Genomic DNA, 20,871 nt, shown 5'->3' on the forward strand with positions numbered 1-20,871 from the left:
CCTGCCAACAAATACGTCTGAAGAAGTGTGAATCAGATTTCTGGGTTCGAGCTTGCAGTCTGGCCAACCTTTTTAACGATTACTTCAAATTTGACATAATCTTTGATCCAGGATGCAAAATTAAACTACTGGAAGTTTATACGAAGTTCTTCAAAACCCGCTACAACGAATCAGATTCATGCACTTGGCGGATATTATGTGGCTGCAACAACTGTAGAGATTTGAAGAAACTTAACTTTAACAACTGAAACACGAACGTTGAACCTCTCAATCACTGGGTTTTATGCGAACCCTTGGATTAGTCCTAAATCCTTTGTTATTATTATTATTATTATTATTAACTGAATCTTTTTAGAAGGTAAATATAGAATCCTGTTTTAGATATGGACAATGGTGAAAATGTTTCTAATATAGAGCTCCCAGCAGTTAATATCAGTTTTATAGGAAGTGATCCTGTAAAAATTGAACTCTTAGAAGCTAGGATGCAGGGTCATCCTCTTCCTGGAAAGGAATCATCCAATAACATTCATTATTCGAGTAACTCTCAACATTCTCCTAATCAGGGAACTACAACACCCACGCCCTCTGAGGAACCTATGAGCGACGAAGTCAGCACAGGAGGCGGAGTTTCAATTGACCAGACAGATCAGGAAGTTGTTGTAGTAAAAGAAGCCAAAGAAACGACAAAAACTCCGAAGCACAAAGCTCGGAAACGAAAAATTGCAGATGAATCTTTTTCGGCGTCTAAAAAGGACAAAGATAAAGACAAAGATGGTAAAAAGATCGACGATTATTTCAGTCGCAATCAACCGAAAATCGACCAAAATACGCGGGTTGCTTTGTTCCACAATCCTAATTCCCCTGAAGCATTTACACGTTGTCAGCCAGTACAAACGGATTTAACAGGTATGCGTGTGATGATTTTTTTTCATGAAAGAAAGTTTCCTCTTGCAAGTCTAGGGATGTACTCACGGAAATTGAAATTAAGTTCCAGCTAAATGGAAGCTTCTACTAATTGAATAGAATTCTTGAATTAAGAGTTAAAATGCAGTATCGATGTTTCCGGCATCGACACTCCAGATGACGTTATAGATAGCAGATTTTAGCCATTTGCTGTTTTAGGGAAACGAGTTCTTTCCGACACACAAAAATTGAAAGGGTCAATTACTTGAAGCAAACGTTCCAGTTTCAAAAAAATGCTGCACTCGAATTAATTGAAATTAATAATACAAGATAGCTAGCGAGTTTAGTGCTTTATTTCGAATCCATTGTTTCTAACCCAACTCGCAACTAAAAATACACGCTGTAGTTGCCAGTTTAAATCTTTTGGTTAAATTTCAAATCCTAACATGAGATTTTTCCATAAGATGTCACCGTTTGGCTCGGTGGCTAGTCAATAAGCAGAATAATGGTCAAAGAATAGAATGGGTCCAAGAGTGGCCAGTCAATAAGCAGAATGGTCTAAGAATAGAATGGGTCCAAGAGCAGAAAATTTTTAGTTTTTATAATCTATTCGGTAAGTTAAGAATAGACATTATTACCAAAGAAACTAATATTTTATGCATAATTTGAAGAATTTAATCGAGATTTTTTTCAAAAAAAATCATTTAAAAAATTGGTGGAATTATTCAATTCACGCATAATTTTTCCATTTTCTTGGTATTATTGACGATTATGATAATTGTTTTATCAATTAGACCGTATAAATTAATAAAAGGAAAAAATTGTCTGTTTTTCTGCTCTTGGACCCATTTTGCTCTTAGACCACTCTGCTTATTGCTCAGCCTCCGTTTGGCTCTAACTTCAATATTAGTAAAGAGTAAACTGGAAATATGTATTTCGCTCTTCTATAATTACAATATACCTGAAAATAATTTCGTCATCATGTAACCTGTTTCACACAGTTCTGCCTTTTAAAAAAAGAGTTTTCAATATATTGCCCATTAAATCTTTCGACAAGGTTTTATTTTTGTGGTTAATTATTATGTTATAGTTTTCATAATTAATGAGCTTGTAATAGTTGGTTTTGATTCTCCTAAAGTGGCAGATTAGTTTCCAGTCATGAAAATTTGATACTGGCAATTCATTATTTTTAAATTTGAGATCAAGAGGATGAATCGAGTTTTGCACGATCACATCAGGTTGAAATTGCCGAATTCAGTTATTTTTCCAATGAGATTCGTAAATTGGCTGAAATTCTATTCAATATTACTTTGACGATCCAAGGGAAACCGTCTTCCTGCGGCAAAGACTTGCTATCTGTGTACAACGCGGAAACGCTAGCTGCGTACTTGAATCTCTCCAAGAAACTGATTGATCTCTTTTCATCTCCGGGTCTTCTTCCTCTTTCCAACATATACTTAACTTCAACTTTTCCTCTCTTATCATATTTGGACTGAATTTTTGAAATTAAGATAGATTTCATCAAGAAAACTAAGCAACTCTGTTTTTTCAAATTGCTCATTTGTTAGCACTTTTGCTACATATCCTTGTCAGATTAATAGCATCTGATCTATCGCCTTCATTGAAGACTAGTGTTTGCACATGGGAAAGCTATTGTAGTGCAAAAGCGAGGACATCCGCCTCGTAACCTCCAAGTCGAGGGATCTGCTCCATCATAAATTAAAAGTTTTCAAGTAAAATTTTTTTTCAAGGCTTAATTTCTTTTTCTTTATTTGTTTTTTTTTTCGCTGCATTTTTAACTTTCTTTTTGCCCTTTTGTCTTGTATCTGCGAAGAGTTGCTTCGCTTCTGTGTTGAAATTTTCAATTCGGCTGAGCAAAAGATCAAATCAGTTCTCCTTTCAATTCAATTTTTTGGTATTTTCAGTGCACATCGTTAGTAGTATAATTATTTAAAAACGTTTTCCAATATAGTATCGCTGGTATGACCCTAAGCTATCGAGATTATCCGCAAACTCTAATATAACTGGTAGCCGCGTTAGTTGTTTTTAAATCAAGTTCCTTGTTTTAGGTTTAGTTCTTCAAGAGCAACAGCAAAGATCTCTTTCAAATTTGGAGGAGAGAGATACTCAAATTTACAGTTTGATTCACCGGATGGAAACATCTAACCAAGAGAATGAGCAACTGAAAAGCGAGTGTAAAAACCTACGAGAGTCTGTATCTAGGTTCTCTGATATAATCAGAGACCTGTTAATTGAAAAAGCGCGCGCAGAGCGAAGAGAGACCAGAAGATGCACTTTGGAGAAGAAACTGCGCCTAGGACAGTTTGTCAATGTTCGGCAAGGTGCTACATATGTTGAACAGTGGCAAGATGGGTAAGTTGTTGTGATATCTACAATTAAAGATTAAAGAAACTTCTCAACTTTTCTCCCTTCTGCTAAAGGGGAGCTAATTGGTTACCAAATACAAAATATGTATACTTATAACTGCTATTTCTTAAGAGGGGGCTAAATTTATTACAACAGGTACACGGAGTGTATTAATTCATCTACCTGGAAAATATCATGCCTCTGAGCAACTGCAATCTCAATGGAAAATTTATTATGTTAAACTTAGATATAAAAAAGAGGTGCAAACCCTAGAAACCATCATAAAGCTGAAAATACTACTTTTGCTACTACAAGTTTTGTCGTTGATTTATAGACAATTTCAAGCAGTACGGCATGTACTATGCTCAAATCTGATCGGCTGGAAAATATTACGTTTAATCAAGTGAACAATCTCCCCCCGATTCTGATATTTAGGGGAGATTGTTCACTTGATCCAAATAATTATGCGGTAAGCTGTAGAAGGATATAATACATGCAAGAAATTCTCAGATATACGTTCTAGAGCATCTAATTATATAAAAAAAACAAGTTAATGTAAAAGCGCCCACGTTTTTGTGATGTACATTATTGTGATGGAAATTGTGTTCTAGGTATGCTTTCAAGGAGATCTCAAAGCGACAAGAGGAGATAGCAAAGGAGAGGGACATGATGGAGAAAGAAAAGAAGTTGCTAGTTAAACAGAAGCCCCCTTCCACTGCATCCCAGAACTCAGAGTCCTCATCCACCAAGGCAAATTCAGACAAGGTACGATCATTCAAAAATTACAACACCAACCTAAAATATAACAACTAAGGGATGTTTATACAATGCGCATATAATCGGGTTAACCTTTCTATGATTTTTTACACAAAACATTTGAGAATTTGCTTTTAAAATAATTTTTTTTTACAATAAGTTAAATACGTTGTCTGAAGAAGAACTTATTTCTTAGACGCATAAAATGATTTTGGCTTTTCTTCGTTTTAAGAAAGTTTCTCTGCCCACACTAACACAAAACGAATTCCACGAGCGAGATGAAATTCTCAAATTACGTGCATTGTGGCTGCGTAAAGAAGAGTCGGATCTAGCGACTGAGTTGGAGAAGATGGAGCGAGAGAGGAATGTACACGTGAGAGACCTGAAGAGACAGAATGCGGAAGACGAGAGTCAGTATAGAAATTTCCCCACTCTCAACAACCGCTACTTGCTGCTGGAGCTACTCGGTAAGTTCAGTTTGAGTATTTACTTTGCTAAACTTGTGGTTAGTATAACTTGCCATTAAGTGTCGATGAACGTAGCTCAGACTTTTATATAGGTCGTGGCGATTTTTTTGAAGGAAGTCTTCTTTTTTTCGCGTTTTGGCTTTTGATTTGATTTTTATCATTTCCTTTATTAATGGCAAAAATGTAAAGGTCACGAAAAACATGACCGGCTTCTAGTTACAATGGCCAGCAGCCTAGTGTATTAGTACGAACCTTCTTTTTTTCTAACCTAACTCGCAAATAAAAGCGTTCATTAAGAGTGTTCACTTATCTGTGTGCCTTTTTGCTATAAATATGATCTGTAGCATTGGAAATTTCATAGCATCTGTTTTCTGGTTTATTTGTGGCTAGTGTTTGTGATTTATTGAGCGTCCGTGGCTGAGTGGTTAGTGTGTGAAACTCGCGTTCTCGAGGTCACAGTAGGTCCCAGATCGAATTCGTGACGTAGCCGAATTTTTACCAATTCGATGCTTATTGCTACTTTTTCTTATCGCTCTTTATAGAGTTGCTTTTTGTCGTGTTCTCGCTATTGTTTGCGACGCGAAGCTACACATGTGTTTCGAAATTGGAGTTTAATTTTCAGATAACCCAGCAAAATAGAATTTTTACCTATTGATCCAGTTCTAGAATTTCAAAGAGCTTGAAGGCCATCAATTGGTTTCTTCAAAATTCGAGATTTTACAAAAAAAAACAAGTCAGTATTTTTTTTCTGTTTACATGTGCTCATTGACACTTTTCAAATTATCTGTTGGTTATATTTTGTAGTTCTCCGAGTAGAATTTGTAAAGTATATACGAGATGCGCCCGAAAACGACAAATTTTTTTACTACATCTTGAAAGGTTGATATGCATCTTTCTAACTTCTATTTACACTTGCGAGAGCAAATGTCTTGTTATCGGGGACTAGACTTTCCCAAAACATTTTTTTAACAGATCTTTCTTTTCTATTCTCTTTGTAAAGGTCTGAGGTACGAGTCCCGACTGGAACATGTTTTTTTTTCAGTATGTATGCAATTGAAAGTTTTTTTCGATAGAATTTGATATTTCGGACTTTCGTTTGTCGGCTCAGTTGCCACATCACAGATTTGCAAAAGCAATTGTTGTTCTTTATACCGAAATTTTAAATTGGTACTCAAAAATTGTCTGCTCTGTTTTATCTTCATAAGTTTTGTTCCGTTGCTTTTTAAGCGACAAGCAAAGGTATTGCAATCGGGAACTAGACTTTTTTCCGTAAACAACTTTGTCCACAGGACTCATCTGTTGTATACTTCTGGACTCATCTCTAGTGATACCTTCTGAGCGTTCCGGCCCACTTCAAATTCTTAGCGTTCCCGGCCTTCTTTACCTGGATTTAACAATTTTGCCTGGTACGCGACAAAAGTCCTGGGTTCGAATCTGACCGGGACTTTTTTTTTCAAACGCGAAATATTCCGTTTAACAAAAGGTTTCGTCTTGTTATTTTTCTGCTTACGTTTTGTCGGCCTATTTGCCACATAGTTCATTTTGTTTTCGTTTGCTGTGCGCAATTTACATTGTATTTGCTCATAGAGTTCTGATTTAATTCTGCAGTTTATAATCTATATTTTGACTTCTATATTTTGTTTTTGCTTAATTTTTTCTGTCCAAATGATTTTGGCCTGTATTTTATCGGCTTAGTGTTCTAACTTTGCATCGTTTCAAGTGAAAAGTAAGTTTTATGCTCTTCTTCGAATCGCAAAATTTGCTAAAATCTTAATTGAAATTATAGTTTTTCGGCATTTTTGTTTTTTCTTTTCCTTTTTTCGGCTTAACTGGTTCCGGCCTATATGATATGGCTTAATGGCCTCAAATTGTGTCTGTCGACCATCAAAAAAAATTGTGTGTGCCTGAATGTTCTCAGTTGAGGGGGACTTAATAGTTTTTTATGGGTCATAAATTCGTGAACTTTTTTTCGCCTTCTCATTTTCCTTTTTTGTTCATCGCAATTGTATTCGGCTTTTTTTTATATCAGCCTAGTGGCCTCATATTGGTTCATTTGACGAGTAATTTAAGTCTTTTGTTTGTGTGTTGAGGGTGAGGTGGACTTGTTAACTTTTTATTAGTTTTGTTGATTTTTTATCGGCTCAATGATTAATATTAAATGTTTAGCATGTTTGCCTAGAATGAACTTCTATCGAGACTACTCAATTTTAAATTTTGGAATGTTTTATATACTTGAGTTGTATCGCAAGTGGTGCGAAGCACCGCTTCATTTCTGTGTTTAAAATGTCATTGAATCAAGTGAGTTTAAAGTTTTTTTGAATACTAAGTAACTAGTTGCTGTTAAAGCTACTGTTTATACACCTACCTCAGTAATATCATAGCAAATTTGTTTAATGCTGTTTCCTTTTGATTTTGAAAAATTGTGTAAAATTAGCTTGGCGAAAGAATACAGTTGAAAGTGGCTTCTTGATTCTACGCACCCCTTTTAAAAAAGTTTTTTTTAACCCTTGCGATAAGCAAGGGGGTTGCAATCGTGTGCTAGATTTTTCCCGTAAATAACTTTGTTCACAGTGCACATATCCTGGACTTTTTCATCTACTTGGCCTTTCTATTGCCTCAGACATATTTTCAGCATGTTAGCATTTGAAATATCCAGCCTAATTGAAATGTGCTTTTTATGGTGTTTGAAATTTAACCATCTCGATTTGTTAATTTCATTTTGTTTTTTTTTCCGACTTTTTGAAAGAATTTTTTCTGTATGAAGGGTTTCTGCTCAGGTATTTTCGGCTTTGTTACCACTTGGTAAATATCAAATTCAATCGACCATCCGGTGCATTTAGCGTAGAAGTAACACAACTGCTTGAGTTGGCAAAGGCTTGTGGTTCGATTCCGGCCGAGTCCTATTTCAAAGCTAGTTTTTGTGCTTAGTGCTTTTTGGGACTATCGTTCCTCTGTTTTTTGTGGGCTCAGTTTCTTCAGCACGGCTGTTTTTGAAGGTTCAGCTTTCTTCCCTATTGCTGTATCACCCATGCTTCAAACGACGAATCCCGGGTGTTCGATTCCATTCCAGACCTGTAAATTAAAATTTTTCGCCCAAATTAGATTATTGTCTGTCTGCTTTTTTGTCGCCTTATTTCCCCAGAAAGGACATTGTTTGGAAAGCTTGGCTTTTTTCCATTATTCCGAAAGCTCTCTGTAAAGTTGTCAATGGTGCAGGTAATTTTATTTTGGGCTTTTCTTGTAATTTGGAAAAGTTCAAATTGGAAGGATTTCACACTGTTATATCAAATTTTAGAAAACCCCGAGTTGGTTTGTAAAAAGATTCAGCTAAGTGAAAACGTAAGCTAATGCCACGAATCCAAACCTATTTTGTCAACCTGAACTAAGATGATCACATTGATCTCAGAGAAAAGACCGTAAAGAGTATCATTTTAGTATAGTTGTCCTCCGGATGATTTTTTACACACATTCTCACGTGCACTTTCTGACCTAAAGTTTGTTCAAGCTTTTTGGTATACTAAGTTTTTCGCGAAAGTTTGTTCAAGCGCAATTTTACTTTTTAGCGATTTGACTTGATTTCTTTTTAAGTGCAGTTAATTTCGTTTGCTGAAAGAAAGGCAAACTCCACTATCGAACAGCAAAAGTGTTAAGTTCTAGTTTCGAAAGTGTTATTTAATTGCCCGATTTCCCACTGAAATAAAATTTTACCTGATGATCCAAATTGTTCATTTTGGGTTAGTTAAAAAAAGTCAATCATTAATTGTGCTTGAAATTCAAAGGGCTTTAAGATCATCTCTTTTTTTTCTGTGAAATTCGAAAAGTTCTTTGTATACTTGCGTTCGTTGACTCTTTTTCACTTTTTTTTGGGCTTTGTTTTTCAATTTTTCCATTTGATTTTAATTACAGTCATTCTTTTTTTGTATCGCAATTAGTGCAAAGCTCAGCTTCGCCTGTCTGATGTTTTTTTTCTTATATTAACAATTTTGTTGCACATTTTCGTTGACGTAATAGCTTATTATATTTGCAGGTAAAGGGGGCTTTAGCGAAGTGTACAAGGCGTTTGATCTGCGTGAACAGCAATTTGTAGCCTGCAAGATCCACCACTGCAATAAAGAATGGAGAGAGGAGAAGAAACAGAACTACATCAAACACGCGTGCAGAGAGTATGAGATACACAAACAGCTGTCTCATTCAAGAATTGTTCGTCTGTTTGATGTGTTCGAGATATCACAGGACTCTTTTTGTACCGTCATGGAATACTGTGACGGAAATGATCTTGGTGAGTTAAACTAGCCATAAACTACCTATGTAGTACTTAATTTGCGGGGGTTCAAAAATTAACTGGGAGGATGGGGTTTGGACATGCACATATTTTAGGCGAAGCCGGTTTTCATTACAGTATTAGTAGATTCAGTTGTTGTTTTGCTGAATTTTTTTCACAAAATATATTAATGCATCATTGAATTTTTTGGTAGATTTGCTTTACGCTTAATATGAAAAGGTTAAAATGCGCTTATTTGATGATTATGCTCAGCAGTTGTAGTATGGAAGGTTACACTAATATACTATACTTTTTAAGGTAATAAATAAAACTCAATTACGAACTTCTATTGTATCTTAAGTAGTGTGCTGTGTTTTAGATTTTTGTTTAAAGCAGTCCAAAAATTTAGCAGAACGTGAAGCCAAATCAGTAATCCAACAAGTTGTTTCTGCTTTGAAGTATTTGAACCAGCTCAAAAAGCCAATCATCCACTACGATCTCAAACCGGCCAACATTCTCATGGGAAAAGACTCAAACGTAGGAGAAATCAAAATCACCGACTTCGGTCTCAGTAAAATTATGGACGAAGATGCTTACAACGATACGCAAGGTGGAATCGAGTTGACGTCTCAAGGAACCGGAACCTACTGGTACCTCCCACCAGAAGTCTTTGATGACGCAGCCCAGGGACCCGTTGTCATATCGTCCAAAGTTGACGTGTGGAGCGTCGGGGTGCTATTCTACCAAATCCTATATGGCAAGAAACCCTACGGACATAACGAATCCCAGGCGAGTATCCTGAAAAACGACACCATTAGAAACGCAGGACCAGTTGAGTTTCCGACGAAGCCAGCGATATCGCCAGAGGCTAAAAACTTCATAAGGCGATGTCTTCAAAGAGTCCACCAACGTCCAGACGTTTTGACTCTCGCCAATGACGAGTATCTTGTCCCTCCAAACAGAAGCTATAGTAGGTCCTCCTCAATCAACAGCAGTAGCAATAATAACAATAACAACAATAATAGCAGCAACACGTCAGCTGGACAAAGTCTAAACACCAGTGGAAATGCCGCTCATAATAGTGCAGTCGTGAATTCAGCGCTTTCCATGATTAACCAGTCGGGATACCTTGGCGGAAACATAACGTCGCCTGGAATGGCAGCCGGCGTGAACAAACATCAATCGCAGTTGAACAACAACCTTAGTGGTGCTACGAACCCAGTCTACCCGAACTTGAATGCAGTTGAGAATAATATGCCCCAAATGGGGTCAATTTATGGAAACCCAGTTCCAGGAACAGCTGGAAGGAACTCGAATGTTTACGTCACTACTACAACTGATTCATCAATGTCGGGTCAGAACTCTTCCACGACAGCAAAGAACGTTCCTAGTTTTATGTCCCAAACGGCCCAACAAAATCAACAAGGAAGCATAGGTTTCAACCATATTACGTTAGGATCTCAGGCAAAGACAGTAGCAGCGACTGCCAACACATCAGGAGGCACTCCGCCGATGTTGTCTGCAGGAACAGTCCTCATTTCAACTAAACCCAATGTTCTAGTAGCCCATAATGCAAATAATAACAATCATACAGCAAATGTAGCTAACGCGCAATATGTCGCTACCGCCAACGGATCAACGCCTCACGTTTTTTCAGCCAAATGACGACCAAATTCAAGGTCACCTGTAATTTAGTAGCTCCTATATTGTGATTAATGTCGTCTATATGACTGTTGTATGGCTAAAAAAGAGATCTGGATCAGCCAAATCCAAGCTTCAATTACCTATTTGACGCACTGGATTATGAGATGTAGCTGAACGATTAGGTTTGTTCATGTCTCCTGTCCCTCCCTTAATTCCTCCCACCTTCTTGAATGGAATTTGTCCCCCCAGACGAAGGATTGGATTCCAGCAAGAAAAGTGGACGTAATGTTGAAAATAGCTGATAAATAAACAATGATCACTTCAGACTCGAGTGAATTTAGTCTGTTGTATTCTTTGTGATAGATTAAGTTTGAAGTATTTTTTCTTAAGATTTTGAATGATGTTTTCTTTTCAAATGAGCCACGTTGATTGACCTGAGAAAGATTCAAAACTCAACTCAGATGATGATCTGCTATTACTTTCTTATCGCAATTATTTCAATAAATATTTAATTTTCCGCTTTTTGAGGGCAAGCTGTGGAGAATTTTTATGCAGTAAGGAAAGGACCAATGTCACTCAAGAAGACAGAGACTATTACAAACAGAGCCTGTTGTCTGATGAAGTTCTCGAATGGTATACAGCAACGATACTAAAATCAAGTATTAACAATGTATTATGAGCTTCTTCAAGAAGAAGAATTCATTTCTCGTCGCTTTTTTAAAATATTAATCAGATCTATCAAGTATAAATTAAACAGTAAGAAAGAGCAGATAGCTCAAAAACTCGAATTACCAGTTTGGCCTATGGACGATTAAATTAGGAAGTCGAGTACTTTAACAAGAGCAGGAGCACCTGGTTACTAGGCACTGAATGTTCCGATCACATTTTTGAATACAATATTTTTTGTTCCGACGACTAAGGTTAAATCACTTCTAATTGAATGCATTTTTAAAGTAAAGTTGTTTTAGAGTTTTTTCGCCGCAATTTGGAAATCAAAAATTCAAAAACATTTTTTTTTGTTCTCTTAGTAATTTTCTACAACGTTTGCCTAGTTACCATGACTGTCGAATATTCCTAAGTTCCAGTTTTTTGTTCAGATTTTTTATCATACCAAGCAGAAAAATGACAATTTATAAAAAAAACTTTTTTTAGACTAAGTTCGGAACATTCTGTGCTACATGCACCGTAACCGGCTATCCTTGTTACAGTTAGCTTACGTTGTACATGCGCATTGCCTGAAGTAGCAATAAAAGTGCATAGATTGGACAGGAAAACTAACAAAAATACAATGTGGATAAATAAAGGCGAAATTGAGGTTAATTTACCTCTTTTTCTAGTTGAATTCAGCGTTGGAATAGCTAATGCCACGAATCCAACCCTATTTTGTCTAACTGATTTAAGATGAGATGATAACATTGATCTGAGACACAGACCGCTAAGAGTAACTTTTTCGAGGGTTTCGAGAAAATTGACGGAATAGTTGTCCTCGTATTGGCTTACGCACATTTTTAATTGCGCTTTCTGACGTAATTAAGAGTCATCAATGTAGTTCAAGATCTTCTTTAAGTCGCGATAATTCTTCAATTAATTTTTTAGGAAAATTCTTTAAATATGTTCAAGCTTAGTTTCACTTTTTAGCGATTTGACTTTTGGTTTGTTTTTAAGTTCAGTACATTTTTTTGTTGATTAGAAGGCAAACTACACTATCTAACAGCATTAATGTAAAGTTGCAGTTTCAACAGTGGTTATAATTTTTAGATTTTCCAGTGAAATAAAATTTTTACCTAATGATACAAACCGCTTATTTGAAACGAAGCAACGCAACTGTCGGAGCAGTTTAATACAATGCATCTGTCGTGAAAAAGTTGAAGACAAAGAAGATATAGCATCAATTAAATTTTAAGTCGAAAAAAGAAACAAGGAAATTTGACTCGATGAAAGTTTGTAAAACAGCTGTATTTAAACAAGTCGAGAGCTTGTCAGGAACGCTCGCAAAAGTTTTCACTGTTAAGTTTTCACTGGATTTAAACGTTGCAAATGAAATTTGATTTCAGAGAAGTGTTGCCCTGAATCCAAAGCAAATTCGTCACAAAAAATATTTTAGCAAAATTAATATTCGAAGCATAAAATTGAATTTCATGTGCTGTGACGGGAGGGAAGGCGTTGCTTTTTTTCAATAACCCTGCATCATGAAGGCAGAGACCGCCTCATCTTCAAAGCACGCTATGGTAAAAACAAAATTAAGTTGAAAGTGGAAATGCTGGAACCGTTGTCTGCAATGTTTTAAAATCCATAAATATGTGACCCATATTGCGTTGAAGGCTTACGGATTTTTTTTTTGTCTCAGAGAAAGTATGGTGTATTGATAAGTTGAAAGGTTTCGATTCATGCTTTTTCTTAGATGTAAATCAACTCTTGTAAATCTGGTCAGCAGAAACATCAAATAGTAGTTAAATACACATCATTAATGTCGAATTTCTTTTTTTAATATAATAGCCATTTTTTCACTGGACTTTAGCCTCACCACATTTTGATAGTCATCAAAAAATGTTTGTTTTTCGGCCTAATCAACCAGCTTATTTAGGTTGATAATTGACATGAAAATTTTTTCAGAGGCGATGAATGTAGTAAATGCAAACTACACTTGGAACAGCAAATGCTTAAAGGTCTCGAAAAACGTGATCGACATCTAATTTTGAAAGTAAATTTTAACAGCGGACAAAAAATTTAGCTATTGAGTTATCGAAAATTTTTTATCAATCATAATTGTATAAAATTCAACTTCATTTCATTCTCAAAAGTTTTTGCTCACTGTTCAATTCGAGATTTGAAATTTAAAAAAAAAGTTTTTCTGTTTACTTGCGTTCATTCGCTCTTTTCTAGCTGTCTGTTGGTTTTTTTCATATACTTTTTTTTATTAGTAAAGCATGTGTGATAGTAGTAACTGTCTTTTCTTCAATCCTAAGTCGCAAATATTATTGTTTATTTTGAAAGAGTTCGTTTTGATCAGTAACCAGCTATTAAATACAGCCATTGCTAAGGATACTATCACAGACTACTCTATTACAAATAGCACACAAGCAAACTAAGAGGGTTCGAACCTGGGCAGGGTCGGATGTTTTTAATGAACTTTTTAGTATACTAGTTAAAATGCGTCCGCTCTATAAATTGAGGCATGTTAGTTGGTAAGTTTATTCTTTTTTAAATTGACCAGAACTGCTAATGCGTCTTAATTGGCTTGCGTCACTTAGCACTTATGTAGACTTATAATTTGCGTGCGTCAATCACGAATTTTTAAAGACTCAAAGTTTCACTCATTCACTTTTTGCATTATCGGTCATTTTTTTGCTTGTGTATGCGAAGTGAACTTCGCCTCTTTGTTTATTTATACAATTGAAAGGTGCTAATATCTCAAGTCCAAATGAAAAAAACTCACCTGAGATGGTTTTTGAGAGCTAATGAATGCAGTGAAATACTTATATATTTCGGGTTGATTTTTTTTCAAGAAAAGTTTTCAAAATAGCTAAAATCAAAATTAGTTTTTGCGGTTTGAAGTCTAATTTCAATTCATTTTTTGAAGCCTGAGTTCAAGTCAATTTTTTTTGCTAAAAGTAGATCAAATTGTGCTCTTTAATCATAAAAGCAGAAAACGCGCAAAACCAAAATGAACATCTGGTTTTGAAAATAGATTTCTATTTTTAAGTTTCTCAGCGCAACAAAATTTTTACATATTTGCCCATTTTTTTCAAATTAGATATGTATATATCAAAAAAGATTCAGTCTTAGTCTTAATGAATTTGTGGTTAAAAAGAAAACAAACTCAACAATCTGATAGCAAAAGTGTAAACTTTACGAAAACCGTGAGCATTTTCTAGTTTCGAAAGCGTTTTTAAATTTCTAGGTTTATCAGCGGAATAAAGAATTACATATTGATACAGTTTTATCAAAATTAATTACTTCTATAGAAATAAATTTCCAGCGCAATTTGTTCTCGAAATTCAAATCTATCACTTGTACTGAGTATATTAAGAGCAAAATTGAAAAAAAAGCTTGCATGACTGGTTTTGAAATGTTGATTCTATTTATTAGATTTCCAAGAGGTAAAGAAAAGTTTTGTTATAATCCAGCTTTCACAAATTCGATTGAAAAAAAAAAACTCAATTGTACTAGATTCATGAAATTTAAAGAGCTATTAAATGATGATATTTTGTCTTCGAAAGTTTAAAAATCTTCCAAGTAGTCTCTTTTTCGGTTTACTGGAACTCATTAACAATGTTTGATTCTCTAATTGCAGTTTTTCTACTTCGAAGTTATTAAATTCAAGCTCGATATTTGAATTCAATTTTTCAAGTGAACGGTTATATAATTTTGTTGAAAACAAAAAAATGGCGCAAAAGCCCACATTGCACACTTACGAGAAAAATGTTGTGCGGTCCAATGTTTTCCATCCCAAGTTGCTTAGTTAATCAAAATTTATGAGCACGCTTATCGAAAATTTTTACGAACCTTTATTGAATACCTTTGTGAGAAAACGAAGCGCACATCAAATAAAGTAAGATATTCAACCTGCGATCATATCTTGTAATATCTTGTAAAGTAGCAGTTTGCCAGTTTTCTGGACAAATAAGGAGTTTATCAATGCGTATATTTGTATGAGTTTGCCTATGATGCTCAACGCCTAAGATCGAAATTCTTAAGCACGGCAGTTTAGTATCGAACTAATTGGCCAGAACTTACTTTTACGTATTGGTTTTTCTCATGACATAATTTTTAATAGTTGCCCCCCCCTCTCGGGTAGCTACTGATTAGTTATAATTATTAGTTTAATCTTCAGTTCTTATAGTCAAATTAAAATGCCGGGCTTGAGCTTTTTTAGTGCCCACGAAAAATTGCTATAAAAAGAACATTTAAAATTATTTTGTAGCGACTTTAAAGTGTAAAAGTCTGTCCTCCAAATAACCAACAACTGACCAACCACTTAATGGCGGAAATGAACAATGGCATAAGCTCAATTTATTGCCAGTTGATTTTGACCAGCTAAAAACTGTAAGGGATCATGTGTAGAATCAAATTACAATTTTGAGCAGTGATTCAAACGCTAAATAATCAAGAGAGCTGTCTCAGTGTCGATGATAATGATCTGTATATGTTCGGTTTTCAGATTTCATTATACTGAATTTACAAACGTTCTGATGAGAGACTACTCTCCAATAATTGTTATGCAATTTCTACTTTTTGAGATACAGTGGCCTCTTTTTTGCATTTATCCACGTAATTCAGTTCCTATTTACTAAAAAAGTGAAAACTATTTTTATGTCAAATATGAACAAAAGAAGTGTCGTGATCATGTAACAAGATGTTAGACTGAGTTACAGCGCTGGAAACAAAAATTTCATAAGGTACTATATCCAAAGCTTGTCAAAATTGAAAACTTTACCTATTGAGTTATCGAAAAAGTTTTATCAATCTTATCTAAATAAATTGGAGCTTGTCAAAATTGGAGTGATCAAAACTGAGTTCTGTTTAATTGTTTCCATTTTTGGTTCAAAAATACTACTGTTTTTTGCTCTTGCCATGAAGTTTTGTTAGAAGAGCACTGAGCCAAAAACGTCTTTTCTAAGCAAAACTTTTTTGAATATTTTAATCTGTTTTTTATGATCCTCATTTGTATACTTTTTGTATATTAAGCTTTTTCACCAAGGAAAGGCAGCAAAAGCGGTCAGCTTAAAGTTAAGGTCTTTTATTAAACCTTGAGTTTTTTCTATTGGACTAAATTGAAAATTGTATGCAATGCAAGCTGAAACGTTTGCATGCACAAGCACAAATGTGGGTAACTTCATCCTAAGCCTATAGAAACGTTTTTTTCATCTGCGTGTTTTTTTTTCAATGCTCGCAGAGATTTTCTATTTCAAAGTGATTGAAGTAGAAGTATGTTTTTTTGTACTTTAAACTAATTATTAAAACTCACCCAAAAATGTCAACTTTTCACGGCGAAACAGTTCAGTGAAACTAACAAAAGTATTCACTGAAGCATCACATTTTGACTTCTTGTACTATACAACCTTGATTTAATTAGTTTCAGCAACCCAACATCAGTTAAACTTTCTGCTCGTACTGGAACAATTGAAAAAGCTGAACATTGAATAGCCAAATCGGATGTTCTTAGCTAAAGCCAAAAACTGTTTTTTTTTCAAAATCAAATCAAATTCGAAAAACTGAACAAGGAAAAATAACAGTTTGACGATGCGTGTTGAATAGCGTAAATTTTCCGACCAGTCTTAAAATATACAAAAATATTTTTTCAAACTAGTGTCGTTTTTTTTTCGGCGTGATGTGATAAAAGAAACTGAGTGAAAAAGTAGAGCTTAAGCATTTTAGTCAGTCTTTGTAAATGATGCAAATGGTGAAACAATTTTTGAAAACAAATAACAAGAAAAACAAAGTAAAGAAAATCATATTTTTTTTAATTTTTCAATTTTTTTCCCGAACTTTTGAAGCGTTTAATTTCTAAGATGAAGGTAAATACACGAATACAAAGTTTATCCCCATTTTCAATGGCCGGCACAATTAGGGCAATGTCTCCTTAAACCTCCGTAAAAAACATTTTGTTTTCACATCAAACTTTATTTTTATCTATGTATGTAATTTTTCCAAATCTGCGGTGATAGTAATTTTATATCATTATATTTGACGTAAAAGGGGTTGTTCAAGCGAACAACTGTTATTTCTATTTAAAAAACAGCTGTTTTTTTAATCTGATTTAGCTATTTAGAATCAAAGCTGGAACCGAGCCCGGCTTCATTTTTAAGATCAGCAACCGGGCCAGGCACGAGCTGTCTTTCAAAAGAGCTCACACTTCCGTTAACACCCTTTCACACTTCCGTTAACACTCACAAGTCAGCAAAAGGCAACCAAATTGAACTGCTAGGATCGGCTGCGGCCGATAGAAACAAAAGATTCTTTTTATTAGGAAGTTCGTATTTTCTTTAAAATTGGGCCGGGCCCGGGCGTGCAATTTTTCTTTCCCAAACGGGCCGGTTCTAACTTCAATTCAAGGGCCCGGTTCCAACTCTGTTTGGAACACATCAATTGCAAAACTTTATGAGTTTTTAAAAGATTTGTTTTGAAAAAGTTGGCTGCGAAAACAAATGTAAAATCAAAAAAGTTAAAGAAATTTGTATTGATTTTTTGAAATATTTAGTTTAATTTTTTGTACCGAAACATCAAATAATTTGGAGTAATTATGTTCAATTTTGTATATGAAAATAGAAATTGAACGCCAATTTTGACTTAATCTCCTTCAGTGCAATGAAATAATCTCCTTCTTCAAGAGATTATCCAAGTCTCTCATGTCTCCACCGAGTGAACAGTCCTCTTAGTTGATTAAGAACAATCATGCAGGCTGGAAGACTTTAAAAATACTTTCCACTCAGAGCTCTCTAAATAAATAGTAAGTGTCTCTGAAAACGCTCATCAAAATCACAATGCAAATTTATAAATGCAGCAAACTTAAACTAAAAAAAACTAAAGTTTTTTTCTTTCATCAAGTTTCATTTCAAGCTTAGTTAGCTTGGTTGCTCATTTGAATTTTTCTCACACAAAATAATTCTGATTTGTTATTTCCTCCTCTTTTTATTTGTTAATTTCTTATTCTTTGTTCATCTCTTTCTTTTAATTTTTGTCGCTTAGAAAATCTAAAACTTCTAAATTCTTCTAATCGTTCTCTTTTTGCATCTTATAATTCGGCTATTGTTATTGTTCCATCTACTCCTCTTGCGACATCGACTGCACTTTTGTTTTCGGGACAACGAATGTGGCGACCTTAAGCTTGATTGCAGGATCAAACTGGAATCAAAATCTTTTGTGCAAATGAATTTAATCGTTAAAATATTTTGAACTTGCTGCCGAAGGATTTTTCTTTTTTTTTCAGTAGAAGAAGTCTCGAAATCCAATGAAGTTGTTAGGGCCAGTTCCGAATTTTTTTTGTAATTCAAGGACGGCAGAGAATTAATACCATCTTTTTGACCAAGAACTACCTTCTAGTTTTCCATTGAAACCCAAAATTGAAATAACCTGAGAGCAGGAAGCAGTAACAACTGAATCATTTTAGCCTGAACTTAAAATAATTCAGATACTTTAGTACAAATGGAATGTTTACATCACTAAAATACGAAAAAACAGAACACATCGAGGACTTCTAATGAACTTTAAAGCTCTTCGAGAGAAGCCTGATTGTTATTTGGAGCCACACACGCAGAACAATATGTTATTGTTTTCAGCCAGTAGTTTTGTTGAGAAGTTTTCGATTTGAATGCCTGTATTTTTTCAACGCTTGCACAATCAATTCTGTTTACACATCATATGATTTTAATCAGAAAATTTGTCTGATAATTGATCTAGTTTTTACTTTATTTCTCACTGTCACCATGTGTTTTCTGGGAACTTTTAAAACAAACTGTTCTCTTTTAAAACAAACTGTTCTCAAGGAATCACGTTCAAATCAAATTGAAAATCAACAAGTCTGCCAAACTCTGAATGTTCCGACCAAATTTCGAAGTCTATTAAGTAGTGTTCGCGTTTAAGACAGTTTTTAAGAGTTTTTTCTGAAAATCATCTCGTCTAACACTATTTAAAAAACAAAGAGATATGTTTTGCTTTAGCGAACTATTAAATAGGCCAACCAACCCACAATTTTTTTTAAAATTTGAGCTCAGGAAATTAGTAGTTCCCGAATGATACAAAAAAATTCCGTCAAAAAATTGCTATTTAAAAAGTCGAAATTTTTCTGGAGAAAAAACCAACCCAAACACAAATTCGTTCATTTTTCGTCATTTTATTCAAAAATAGTTAGAAAAATGAACATAAGGGTGCATTTGCATTCAATTTTTTCTAAGTTTTAGCCTTATTTCTTTTGTCTTAACTTCAAAGTTTTTGCTGTGATTTACATGCACATTTTGCTGTTGTAAATAAAAAGTTGGGCAACAAATTTTTTTGAAATTTTTAGGATGCACCATATTAGGAATGTTAAGCTTGATTGTAAATTTAAAACAATTTGGTAATGAAGATTGCTTCTGCAACTGTATGCATTGTATTTGCACAGTTTATTGATTAATAATCTTTCTCGTTTTGAGCGAAGTACTCTCGTTTAAATAACCAGTTTTAAATTTTGCCTTCTTAACAAAGTGGAACCTGATCTAAACTATATTTTATGATTGGATAAATTAAATGTTTTACCAATGTAAAGTATTTAATATTAACCAATCACGATCCATCTAACTAACAACCCACTTATTTGTAAGTGCTGAAGTTACTTGTAATTTCAGCACCAGAGAGATTTGAATTTAACTTAGAAATTAGTTGGACTCTCCCGAGCACTTCAGCAACCGCAATAAACCAGTATACCCTAGATCTATTGAGCCTAGCAGAGACTAGTTAAACAACCTGAGACTAGATAGTATAAGAGTAAGATTAGGATCGGTATTAGACTAAGAAGTTGCACGAATCTATCCGGCCGAAAATAAGATAGCGTGACGAGCAGACGGTGTACCCTATCCGAAATTACTCTATGAGTTAACCACTTCGGTCCTAACTCATCTGGTGCGACCATAAGTCTCGAACAAGACCTTAATAGCTTAGAATTAACCAAAATAGATTAGAAATTAGACAAAAACATTTACAAAATGTTATACGACAATAATTTAATCGAAATGTCTCTACGACTCAATAGATCAGAGCCAATATTCCGAACCATAACAGAACTACCCGGAATTGGAAGAAAACCTCGAACCAGAGACGACATACGACAAAGTAGAAACTTGCCATATAGCTATATGATAGTTAGGCAAAAACCAGAGCAAACTTTTATATTTAGAATACTACTGGCAATGAATTTAGATTTTCATTTGCAAACATAAAACCTTGAAGTTAATCTTCAAAATCATTTCAGGCGCTAAACAAAATTATTAATATACAATAACGATTGATAAAAAGATCTAAGATCGTTTTCCTAAAATTCTGCAGTAATATACAAAACATGTTTGAAAAATATTTATTGAAAAATAAAAATAAAAATTAGTAGCATGACAATAAATGGTTAGTAATCATAAATCATCCTGTTGTCCCAGCTCCATCATCTAAAACATAACAGCAATCATAAACCCACTAATATCATCAAAACACTAAATCTTTCCTTTACACACATTTAAAATTTTATTAAAACATAAATTCACTTAATTTTAAAACCAGATCATCAAGGCTTATCCTTGGATCTTAAATCATTTTCTACTTAATTAAATTTCAAATTTGATCATCAAGGTTTATCCTTGGATCAAACAGAACAACTTTGTTCTCCCCCACCCACTTAATTAGTGTCTAACGACCTCAAACGTCGATTCACTACCCAACCCTTTCTAAAGACCCAAGACTAATAGAAATTTTTAAACAAAACTAATCATTCAAATTAGGATAAACAGT

General features: G+C 34.5%; 2 protein-coding genes across 2 annotated transcripts in view; one reads left to right on the forward strand and one right to left on the reverse strand.

Moving 5' to 3' along the window:
* The window catches only part of LOC134855116 (splicing factor 3B subunit 1-like), a 602,997-nt gene that overhangs the window by 395,134 nt on the left and 186,992 nt on the right, over positions 1 to 20,871 (reverse strand). The window lies entirely within an intron of this gene.
* Positions 380 to 10,882, forward strand: LOC134855299 (serine/threonine-protein kinase tousled-like 2). Its single transcript, XM_063871787.1, has 6 exons — positions 380 to 906; positions 2,973 to 3,276; positions 3,882 to 4,035; positions 4,259 to 4,493; positions 8,521 to 8,772; positions 9,134 to 10,882. The coding sequence occupies exons 1-6, from the start codon at positions 384 to 386 to the stop codon at positions 10,417 to 10,419; spliced, it is 2,754 nt and encodes a 917-aa protein (XP_063727857.1). The 5' UTR covers positions 380 to 383; the 3' UTR covers positions 10,420 to 10,882.

The sequence above is a fragment of the Symsagittifera roscoffensis genome, chromosome 10, assembly GCF_963678635.1.
Source record: "Symsagittifera roscoffensis chromosome 10, txSymRosc1.1, whole genome shotgun sequence".
NCBI classification, from domain to species: domain Eukaryota; kingdom Metazoa; phylum Xenacoelomorpha; order Acoela; family Convolutidae; genus Symsagittifera; species Symsagittifera roscoffensis.

Excerpts from the sequence above, each read along its gene's own strand:
- LOC134855299 (XM_063871787.1), top strand. The coding sequence starts at position 384 with ATGGACAATGGTGAAAATGTTTCTAATATAGAGCTCCCAGCAGTTAAT. Across the intron at positions 3,277-3,881 it reads GTTGAACAGTGGCAAGATGG|GTATGCTTTCAAGGAGATCT; the intron begins GTAAGTTGTTGT and ends ATTGTGTTCTAG. Across the intron at positions 8,773-9,133 it reads CTGTGACGGAAATGATCTTG|ATTTTTGTTTAAAGCAGTCC; the intron begins GTGAGTTAAACT and ends GCTGTGTTTTAG.